The 12,082-nt window shown below is 37.7% G+C and overlaps 1 protein-coding gene across 2 annotated transcripts in view; it reads left to right on the top strand.

The window, feature by feature from the left end:
* MFSD8 (major facilitator superfamily domain containing 8) overlaps positions 1–11,738 on the top strand; it is a 48,688-nt gene extending 36,950 nt beyond the window's left edge. For both annotated transcript variants that reach the window (XM_062199645.1, XM_062199644.1), the window contains 4 exons: positions 642–776; positions 4,419–4,522; positions 4,604–4,851; positions 8,989–11,738. In XM_062199645.1, coding sequence (XP_062055629.1) covers positions 642–776; positions 4,419–4,522; positions 4,604–4,851; positions 8,989–9,210 — 709 coding nt within the window. In that variant the 3' untranslated portion in view covers positions 9,211–11,738. The remainder of the gene's footprint in view (positions 1–641; positions 777–4,418; positions 4,523–4,603; positions 4,852–8,988) is intronic.
* Positions 11,739–12,082: the final 344 nt, after the last annotated feature.

Below are 12,082 nucleotides of genomic sequence, written 5' to 3' on the forward strand. Positions count from 1 at the left end.
ATGTTATATATATTATGGAACTGTTATAATAGTTACATTACTATTATGTTGAAAACAGGACACTTTTTAAAAAATTACTTATTTATTTAAGAGACAAAGAGACAGACCTAGAGACAGAGCTCTCATTTGCTGGTTCATGCCCCAAATGCCCACAAGAATGAGGTTGAGCAGGGGCTGAAATCGAGAGCTGGAGACTCAATCCAGGTCTTCCACGAGAGTGGCAGGGACCCAATTATTTGAGCCATTACTGCTACCTCCCAGGGTTTGCATTAGCAGAGAGCTGAGTCAGGAGCTTGGACTCAAACTCAGGTCAAGTGGACACTTCAAACCAAAATATAACCATTATTTAGTTATGTTGCAATGATAACTATGATTTAGTTTGTTATTGTATTTTTCAGGTTTTTTGCAACATGCCTATGTTATTCATATAGTTAAAATATTAAAAAACTAAAAATGAATAGGCAAGCTTAGGAGATTATATATGTAATAAATATGTTTTAAATGTGTTCATACTTTTGCTTATATCATCACTAAAAGGGTTGCAAATTCTTAAATGTAGGTATCATTATTAAAGCTTATGTTTATTAGTAGTAACAATTATGATTGAAATAAAATAAGAATAATGTTTTTTATTTTCTTAGCATCCTTACACCGTTAACTATGGATATGTATGCCTGGACTCAAGAACAAGCTGTATTTTATGATGGAATAATACTTGCTGCCCTTGGAGTCGAGGCAGTTCTTGTTTTCATGGGCGTTAAAATACTTTCCAAGAAGTAAGTTAGATGTTTTTGTTTTTGTTTCTTTTAAAAAAATGAAATAAGAAACAGAACTAACAATGCAAATGAATGTGCTAGTAAAATAGTTTAAATTGTTTTTATTTAATAAAGTATGATAAATAATTTTCTCATTATATGTTGTAGTCCTTGAAAGTTTGCAAACATATTTAAAATTTATGTAGAGAATATGATATTTTTATACCCTGTGATATTTCTTTGGTAAAGCAATATTCTTTTTTTTAACTTTTTAATTTATTTTTCTATTATGCCCAAACAGGCCATTTATTAGTATAGGCTCATCATTTCACAAAGTATATCACAGAAAAATAAAATGGAAGACTCACACTTTGGGGCTCTAGTGGATTATTAAACCTGATGGTGGTCACTAGGAAAGTTTTAAGAAATTCTGTTAGGTTAGGCAGAAAGGCCAGATTCAAGTAGATAAATTACAGGCGCAGGGGGACAGCATACCATCTTTCTGCCTTTCTACCCAGGCAGACTGCTTCAGGAGAATAGAACCTTAAAAGGGTATAGCTAGAATTCAGGCTATAATTTAGGAAACTTTAAAAACAAACAAATGAAAATACATTAAAATGAGAAAGACACCTATTTTAAGTCAAATCTGAACATTCGTTTTTCTGGTTTTGTTCAGAATAGGAAATTGAGTTACTGGGGATTTCAACAGATACCCCAAATAGGAACTTATTTTATTCTGCACTTCCACATTAATAACCATAAATTCTCTTCTAAAACCAGAATAATTCTGAATTCTAAAGAGAACCAATTCCTTCTAAAATTAGGAATTATCTCCATGTCCACTGGAGAAATAAGATCTGCCTAAGTATGCCTACAAAACGTTGGAGGCCAATAATATTTTTTTTATGCTGAGAAATGAAAAATCTTGGGACTCTGCAAGACACACAAAAGTTCCTTTCCTTCTCCCAATAAATTATAAGAATTTAAAGTGTAAATACAGGAGGGCTTTAAGTGAAAATAAAAAAAGACAAAAAAGAAATTAAGAAAATGGACATATCAACTGGAAAAACATCTCATCTTCATTCAGTGCTTCTACCTCCCAGTCAGTCATTTTATCACAACAGCTGTGGTCATGTGAAGAAATCCTTAAAACATGCCTGATATATATACAGATATGCATATCTATAGGTATGAGATATATAAAATTTTATTTAAATAAAAGAGAAAATTAGAATCAGCAATATATCTTGGAGGACTGCTGTAGGCCAGGACTTTAACCCGCTGTGCCACAGCACCAGCCCCAACAAAAATTGTCATGTGGTCATATATCCAGATGATACTTAGATTTTCTCTACTGTTGCAAGTGTTTCTTTTGTCTTATTTTGTTTAATGTTGTTTGCTCACTTGACTCAGCTTCTTAAGTTTCTTAGTTCTCTTTTAGTGGATAGGTTTCTTTGTTTCCCCTTACAAGTTAAAAGATGTTTGCACTATAGTTTTCCACACTTTGGATCTTACTGATTGCATCACTGCCATGTTTCTGAAGCATTTTCCTCTGTCTACTTTATTTCTTGAAAACCAATACTTGGCATCTAAAAGCTTGATAAGATTAGGGTGCAATTTGTGGGAAGAATGGTAAAGGTGGTATTATGTGTTTATATCAGAGGAAATAGAATGTTTCACTTATCTCTTCCTGTAATATAATTGGCCATTGCTCCTTCCCTAGACCCACTAACTGAATAATGGATCATTGCAAAATACTGGTAGAATTGGCCCTCTGTATTCAGAAGTTCCACATCCAGAAACTCAACCAACTGTAGAGCAAAAATATTTAGGGGGAAAAGAACTGCTCCACTGAACATGTCAAACATGGCCTAAACCTTTACATAACATTTACCTTGTATTAGGCATTCTAAGTAATCTAGAGATGATTTAAAGGACATAGGAGGATTATGAAAGTTATATGCAAGTACGGTGCCATTTTAGCTGAGAGCCTTGAGCATCTGCAGATTTTGGTGTCTGAGGTAGTTCCTGGAACCAGTCCCCTGCAGATGCTGAGTGATGGCTGTGTGTTACTTTGTCACTCCTTTATTGACTTGTGAGAATACTGCCTATGAAGAGAACCTTCCCCTCCCCAGCTGTTTGATTTACCTGAAGTACAGTCTATAGGAAAGGCAGGGTAAATAATTGTTTATTAACAGTATTTAAAAGGAATAGATTGGTTCCCTAACATCCTGAAGAAGTGATTAATGAATATTTTATTTATAGAGTTTTTAGATTTTAACACTTTCATAAGTTGCAGTCCATTGCCAATATTATTGTTTTATAGGTGTTCACAATGTCACTTATTTTTCTTATTTTAATTAATGTGATAATTATACATATTTATGGGGCACAGTGTGATGGTTCAATATATATAAAATATAATGAGCAAATCAGAGTAATTAGCTTTTCCATCTCCTTAAACGTGTATCATTTCTTTTTTCTTGGGAACTTCACATTCCTTTCTGCTAGTTCTTTATAAGATATAAAAAGTTCTTTATAAGATATATAATAGTTCTTTCTAGTTCTTTACAAGATATATAATAAACTTTATGAACAGTAGTCCCCCTACTGTGCTGTAGACCATCAGAACTTACTCCTCTTATGCAGCTGTATCTTGGTACCCATTATCTACTTCCCTTTATCTTCTGCCCAACCTCCCATTCTAACCTCTAGTGACCACTATTCTACTCTTTACTTCTGTTTTATAAAAAATAAAGATTTGTTTATTTGTTTGAAAGCCAGAGTAACAAAGAAGAGAGATATTCCATCCATTAGTTCACACTCCAAATGCTTCCAAGAGCCAGGGGGTAGGCCAAGCCAAAGCCAGGAGCAAGGAACTCCATCCAGGTTTCCCATGTGGGTAGCAGGAACCCAATAACTTGGGCCATCATTCACTGCCTCCCAGTTACATTAGCAGGAAGCTGGACTGAAAGCATGGATTAGCCTGAACCCAAACCATGCACTGCAATATGGGCTACTGAAGTCTCAAATGGTGGCTCAACTCTGTACCATGACATCCAACCCTACTCCTTGCTTCTATGAAATCAACTTTTTTTAGTTTCCACATACAAATGAGAGCTTGCAGTATTTGTCTTTCTGTGCTTAACTTATTTCACTTAACATAATGTACTCCGATTTAACAATGTTGCAGCAGATGACAAGAATTCATTTTTATGGCTGATAATCCATTGTGTGTGTGTTTTTTTTAAAACTTTATCCATTAATGGACACCTTGGTTGATTCCATATCTTGGCTATTGTGAATACTGCTGCCATAAATATGGAAGTGAAAGTATTTTTACATTGTCACATTTGGGGCCACTTCTTCAAGTTGACTAAGTCCTTTTATCATAACTTCATAGTCACTGATAATTTCTTTGCTTTCTGATATGAAAAGATGTCTGTGCTTAACTTCCACATTTTCTGTCCTACACCTGAAATCAATAATTTTTCTTGATTCTGTTTAATGGGAAATCATATTTAGCATACATATTATTTGATATATCACTAAGTGACATGACACTATTTTATTTATAGTTTTATAGTTTTTCTAATTGTAAAAGTAAGAGAACTCTGTTAGAGTGTTTCATTTTAAAGTTACAGAGTTTGTGTTCTTGAACAGGATTGGTGAGCGTGCTATTCTCCTGGGAGGACTCATCGTTGTGTGGATTGGCTTCTTTATCTTGTTACCTTGGGGAAATCAGTATCCCAAAATTCAGTGGGAAGGTATAGCCATACATAATTTTAATGTTTTATTATTAATCTAAAAATAACAAGTAATACACTGAACTAATTTTGTTTTTATAGATTTACATAATAACTCAATCCCTAATACCACATTTGGGGAAATTATTATTGGTCTTTGGAAATCTCCCAGAGAAGATCACAGTGAAGGACCAACTGGTTGTCCAATTGAACAAGCGTGGTGCCTCTACACCCCAGTGATCCACCTGGCCCAGTTCCTCATATCAGCTGTGCTTATTGGGATAGGCTATCCAGCCTGCAATGTCATGTCCTATACATTATATTCAAAAATTCTAGGACCAAAGCCTCAGGTAAGCCAGCTACTCTGACTTTGCAGTTGTGTGAAATATAGTTAGAAGCACTCAGAATTCTTGCTACTGTTCTGTTTTTCACAAAGGCTGTTTTGAGAGATTTTTTAAAAAATTTTTTTAGCATTTTAAATTTAAAAAGTACAACTTTTGTAAAGTATTTACAAGATTTATATACACACATTTAACAAACAGTACCCTATTAGAACTTAATTTAGAAATTACAAACTCAAAATCAGTTTCATAGGAAAAAAGTCTAAAGTGTAAATTTCAGAAACTCATTCTTAGAGGAGATGTTAGGTAAGAATCAAAATTTATAGTCTAATTTAGATCAGGGCTTAATTTCATCTGCTAGAACTACTAAGAGATGAAAACACAACAGTCTTTTCTTTTTTCTTTCTTTCTTTCTTTTTTTTTTTTTTTTTAATTTTATTTGACAGTGAGAGAGAGAGACAGAGAGAAAGGTCTTCCTTCCGTTGGTTCACCCCCCAAATGGCTGCTACAGCGGCGTCGATCCGAAGCCAGGAGCCAGGTGCTTCCTACTGGTCTCCCATGGGGTGCAGGGCCCAAGCACTTGGGCCATCCTCCACTGCCTTCCCGGGCCATAGCAGAGAGCTGGACTGGAAGAGGAGCAACCGGGACAGAATCTGGCGCCTGTCTGGGGTGCCAGTACTGCAGGCAGAGGATTAACCTAGTGAGCCGCAGCGCCGGCCAAGTTTATAGCAGCTATGTATGTTTTAAAATTAGATTTTAAGTGAGAATTCCAAATTCATTAGTAAGGTTAGCAAAAATGAAGAAAATTATAAAAGAGACAAGTACTACTCTCAGTTTGGCATAAATATGCTTCTGCTTCTGGTCCTTTCTATGCTTATGTAAATGGGTGTGTGTCACACACCAGGAGTATATCATACTATTTTGTAATCTGCTTTTTTTTTTTTTTTAATTATTATTTTTTTTTTGACAGGTAGAGTGGATAGTGAGAGAGAGAGAGAAACAGAGAAAGGTCTTCCTTTTTGCCGTTGGTTTACCCTCCAATGGCCGCCGCGGCCGGCACATCTCGCCGATCCGAAGCCAGGAGCCAGGTGCCTCTCCTGGTCTCCCATGCAGGTGCAGGGCCCAAGGACTTGGGCCATCCTCCACTGCACTCCCGGTCCATAGCAGAGAGCTGGCCTGAAAGAGGGGCAACCGGGATAGAATCCGGCGCCCCAACTGGGACTAGAACCCGGTGTGCCAGTGCCACAAGGCAGAGGATTAGCCTGTTAAGCCACGGCGCCGGCCTTGTAATCTGCTTTTTCAAAAATGTGACAATGTTTTGTGACTATTCAGTGCCATTTAATTTGATTTTTGAGAACCATTTTTGTTTAATTTATGTGAAACACACACACACACACACCACTCCTATCTGCTGGTTCACTCCTACAGTGTTTACAATGGCTGAGACTAGCCCAGGCTGAAGCTGGGAGCAAGGAACTCAGCTGGTCTCCCATATGGGTATTAGGAACCTGATTACTTGGGCCATTACTGCTGTCTCCCAGGGTCTGCCTTAGCAGAAGCTGGAGTCAGGAAACCAGGTCCTCCAGTATAGGACATGGGCATCTTAACACTAACTGCTTGCCTTTAGAGAATGTATGTATGTATGTACCATAATTTACCCATGACCATTATCCTATTATTGCACACTTAGATTATTAATTATTTTTAGTAACAGTTATTCAAATGACCACAAAATAAAGGCTGGTGCTGTGGCTCAGTGGATTAACGCCACAATGTGCAACACTGGCATCCCATATGGGTGCCAGTTCAAGTCCCAGCTTCTCTTCTTCAGATCCCGCTCCCTGCTAATGCACCTGAGAAAGCAGTGGAGAATGGCCCAAGTGATGGGGCCCCTTTCACCCATGTGGGAGACCCGGAGGAAGCTCTTGGCTTTGGCCTGGCTCAGCCCTGGTTGTTGCGGCCTTTTGGGGAGTGAACCAGCGGATGGAAGACCTCTCTGTCTGTCTTTCTGTCTGTAACTCTGCCTCTCAAAAAAAAATTTTTTTTTTAAAATGGCTACAAAATAAATTTATCATCTTCCTCTTTAAAAATTACACCAAGGTTGGGCATTTGATCCAGCTGTTAAGATACAGGTTAGGACACTTCCATTCTCCACTGGGAGTACCTGGGTTTGATTACCAACTCTGGCTTCCAGTTTCTTGGTAATGGGGACCCTAGGAGGCGGTGAAGATGGTACAAGTAGTTGGATTCTTTCCAGTCACATAGGAGACTTGGACTGTATGCCTGGTTCCTGGCTTCAGCCCCCTAGCTGTTGCAGGTATCTAGGGAGTGAACCCATGCATAGAAGCTGTTTCTCTGCTTCTCAGATAAAGAGGAATTTTTTAAGAATTAAAAATAAATAAAAATTAATCTAATATCTTCACATTTTCAAAACAAAAATTAATTTTCTCTATTGAAAGAAAACAAACTTAGTAGCTGTGTTATCAAGTTATAAAGTAAGACATTTTGATAACTTTTTAATGTAAAAGATGTATTTTCAAGTTTTCAAATTTAAGAATAAAAGCATATTAATTGCAAAGGCAATACATGATGGTTGTAGCAAAATTCAAATAATTTAGAAATGTCTATAACATTTCACTGCAGCAGACTATATCACTGGTAAGTTCATTTGTACCCTGAGACATTTTTCTCTGCCTATTCAGACGTATTCACACTCATGTCTTAATAAAAAAAAAAGAAACAACAAAGATTGTATCACATCTACAATATTTTTTCTGTATTGTGACTCTTTAAGTGAATATGTTACAGCCTTTTTTCCAGGTCACTGCATATTTGTGTTATAAGTTTGTATTCTATGACCTTATTCTTCTATTTAAGATTTATTTATTTATCTGATAGACAGAGATACAGAGAGAAGGAGAAAGAGAAATCTTTCATCTGTTGGCTCACTCTCCAAATGGCTGCAGTGGCTGGGGTTGGGACAGGCCAAAGCCAGGAGCTTCTTCCAGGTCTCCCATGTGGGTGCAGGGGCCCAAGCTCTTGAACCATCTTCCTCTGCTTTCCCAGGCACATTAGCAGAGAGCTGGATAGGAAGTGGAGCAGCCTGGACTCAACTGTCACCCATATGAGATGCTGATGTTGCAGGGGGAGGCTTAGCCTTCTACGCACCCCAAACTTACTCTTCTAGACAGCTGATTAGCATTCCAATTCTTAAGTATACCGTAATTTATTTATTCACCTATGACATTTGTTTTCAGTTTGGGGCTCTGAAAAGCAATGATGCCCTGGATGTTCTTGGGTAGACTGCATAGGTTATCGTTTGGGATTCCAAAGTTGTGGGAGTGGCACAGTGGTCCAGCGGATCAGTCAAACACAGCATCACATCTCTGGACAAGCTACTTGAACTGAGTTTCAGCTTCCACATTTGTTAAATGGGAGTAACACAAGTCATCAAAATTTGTTAACAGGGCCAGCGCTGTGGTTCACTTGGTTAATCCTCCACCTGTGGCACCGGCATCCCATATGGGTGCCGGGTTCTAGTCCCAGTTGCTTCTCTTCCAGTCTAGCTCTATGCTGTGGCCCGGGAGGGCAGTGGAGGATGGCCCAAGTGCTTGGGCCCCTGCACCCGCATGGGAGACCAGGAAGAAGCCCCTGGCTCCTAGCTTCGGATTGGCGCAGCGCGCCGGCTGTAGCAGCCACTTGGGCGGTGAACCAATGGAAGGGAGACCTTTCTCTCTGTCTCTCTCTCTCACTGTCTATAACTCTACCTGTCAAAAAAAAAAAAAAAAAAACAACTTGTGAACATTAGAAACAATATATGCAAACCAGTGTCTGGCATGTAGCAGGTACAAAATAAATGTTACCTCTTTAAAGGCATGTTAATAGTTTGCTTCAGAGACTTCAGCAGACTTAAATTTGTCCCTTTACATTTTTAATTTTTATTTATTTTCATTTATTTTTCTTGAACTATAACTTTCAAGTTTATGTTCATTACTTGTATTTATAGCAAAGAATTTTATATTTAACATAAAAGATGGGGAAAGTGATTTTTCTGAGTTTGCATTAGCTTGATAGTAGCATTATCTTGGTTTTAAAAAGATTAAATTTGATTATTGATTTGCTTGTCCCCACCTCACTGTCCTACAGGGTGTGTACATGGGCTGGTTAACAGCTTCTGGCAGTGGAGCACGGATTCTCGGGCCTGTATTCATCAGCCACGTGTATAGTTACTGGGGACCACGATGGGCATTCAGCCTTGTATGTGGGATCGTCGTGCTCACCATCACTCTCCTGGGAGTGGTTTACAAGAGACTCATTGCGTTTTCTATACGGTATGGGAGGATTCAAGAGAAAACTGGGTCAGAGTAGTAGAAAGTAAATGCTGTATGGTATTTCCTAGTCTAAGACTCTGCTAAACACCTGCTGTGAGCCAGCCTCCAACAGTCAGGCTGCAGATACTGCTTATTTTGAGTAACAAGACCAGGTGTTGGATAACAGGGAATCTTACAGGTAACTGTGAATAGTAGGATATATAAAAGCATTGTCTGTCATAATTTCTTTATCTCAAAAATGAATTCCACTAATACTTTTATGGGCTTGCATGAATTCGTGAGTAAACAATGGGCAACAAATGTGAAGTTAAATTTAATAAAAACTGCATAGGTTTCATTAAAATAGTGAGAACCAGAAAGAGGGTTGTATATGAACTAGCTATAGCAGAATGAAGTTATATTCTCCTACCTAAATAGGGGTATTTTTATTTTATTTAAAATACACTTTCTATTATCACGTTTCCATGATACAAAAATCAAAACCCTTAAAATTTCTATTTAGCATAACTACCATCCTATATTGCCTTCCGTAAGTCTTAATTCCAATACTGCACTTGATTTCAGTTATCTCACCCCTAAGTTAACATGGGTAAGAATAATGTTGATATTTGACAATAAAGAGGATTAAGAGATCAAGATTTTACTACATTTAGTAGAGCTATTTTTTGCTTTCAAGTTAATCAGTAATTTATTTAGAAACATAAAGACAGACGTGTTATTGCATACCTATTCTAAACAGTAAATGATTTCTTAAAATCATTAGTATTTTTTAACTCCCTTAAACTCTGAAGAAAAGCTATTTTTCCCATCTCGCACTAGTGGCAGGGAGGAACACAACAGTTTTCAGCTTGTCTATGTATATGTATATTTATTTAGAGCTGCTGAATTTTTGTTGGAATTTAAATTTGGATGGGTCCTAATAGCTCCAATCAGAATAGTAAGTATTTAAGGCAAAATGACTTCAATCTGACAGTTTACTCAGTTTACCTCAAGCTGGGTAAATCATACTCTCACTATATACATTTCTACCTCTACATAAGTTGAAGTCTGATGAAGAGTAGAGAACTATGTATATAATCAACATTACAAACAGTACAAAAATATGTCCCCACGGTTCCTGCTTTAAGTTATAAACACTACCATGTGCACTCTATACTGAGCTTGCCGGGTTCTTCAAGGTCGTTCCTTCAGCTCTCCCTGAAGGCTTCATTTGGCAGCAATCATCCTGTGATGACATTGTGGAGGTGCTGGTCACTGTTCCTCACCTCCCACAGTAAGATTGTGCCTCAGGGGCACCTGCAGGACCACAGCCGGCTCTCCGGCACCTGCAGGACCACAGCCGGCTGTCCGGCGCCTGCATGACCACAGCCGGCTCTCTGGTACCTGCAGGACCACAGCCGGCTCTCTGGCGCCTGCACAACTCTTTGTTCTTGTTCTGCAGCCCCTTTGGCCGTCTTCACCTTGGTTTGGAACAGTGTACGTGGTGGAAATATCAACAACAGTGGTCAGAATGAAAATGTTAAGAGTGAATATTTATGGAATCCTTTTCACATTCCTGGTAATGTGTAATATACAACTTAATTCTGTGGTTCCCACTTGACAGATAAAAAAATGGCAGCTGAGAAGTTATTTGTCAAATTAAGTCTCTTCAGAATCCACTATTAACCACTACCACTGTATTTCTGATACTGGGACAAATAGCCCAGAAAGTTGCAGAATCAGACAATACTAATTTTAGGGTAAATTAAGTTACCTGTACCTATGATTCCTTTTGAACAGAAATATTTGGGAAATACAATTTTAAACGTACTGACTGGTTTTTGTCTTAGCATAATAGTTAATCTGTTTCCAGCAAAAATACTACATAGAAGTTTCCCAACCTATGAAGATTAATAATATTCATTTAAAATGAGATAAACCATAACTTTGCACAAATGACCGGTCATCTTTTTATTGAAAGTGCCTTCTTCAGAGGATTACATCATTGAATCTTCTTACAAAAGAATACAGGTCAGGAAGTGACATGAGGTTGAGAAGAGAGCAGGGAGGTTAAAGTTTGAGTAAAAACAGCGGTTGAGGTCTTGAGGATACATTTAAAAAGATGATAGAACACCTCAAAGTATGGGAAAAAATTATTTTGTTAGTGAGCAAAGTGAGAGTTGTTACTGAAGTCTCCTGAGACACTTCCTGTCACAGCAGTCAGGAGTGGTGCTCCAAGGGAGGAATTGCCTGAAAAACTTAGGAATAGTAAAAGAAGATGTGTTTTAGAAAACCTATGCTTAAGCTTGAGAAGGATAATCTTCATTTCATGAAGGGGTTTATAATGTCACAGTGCATCTCCATTCTATTTTCCTTCACTTGTGTACATTTAAAATGAATTTTCAATTCATGTAACACTTTCCTCTTGCATAAAGTGAACTACTATATGCAAATTTCATTTTAATGAAGATAAACTCTTTTATCTGCAGCTGTTCCAGAATAGATTATGTGGAGAAGAAATTCTGGGTACTATTTTTTGACTGTTGCAGACTTGTTTGTAACTGAATGTTTATTTTAACACTGTAAATGCTCATTTTCTAATAAATAAGATTTAAATGTACCTTAAGCCTTAAAACTTTATTCAGACTTTTAATCCATATCCAAGAGGCCACCCACTATGTGATGTGTCAATTACCATGTAACTGTTGAGGAAACAACAGTAAACAAAAGCAGAGCCTGTGCCCTCTTGCCAGTAGGGAAGTCAGACTTGAGTGAGTCACGTGATGACACAGATGATTGTGGCTGAGGGCAGGGCCATGAAAGAGAAGTATAGGGAGCTGTGAGAGTGAAAATAACTAACAGGAAACTGACCAAACAGGAAAGTCCGGAAATGTTTCTTCAAGTAATGATTAACTATGATCTGAAGGAAG

The sequence above is a fragment of the Lepus europaeus genome, chromosome 8 (genome assembly GCF_033115175.1).
Source record: "Lepus europaeus isolate LE1 chromosome 8, mLepTim1.pri, whole genome shotgun sequence".
NCBI classification, from domain to species: Eukaryota; Metazoa; Chordata; class Mammalia; order Lagomorpha; family Leporidae; genus Lepus; species Lepus europaeus.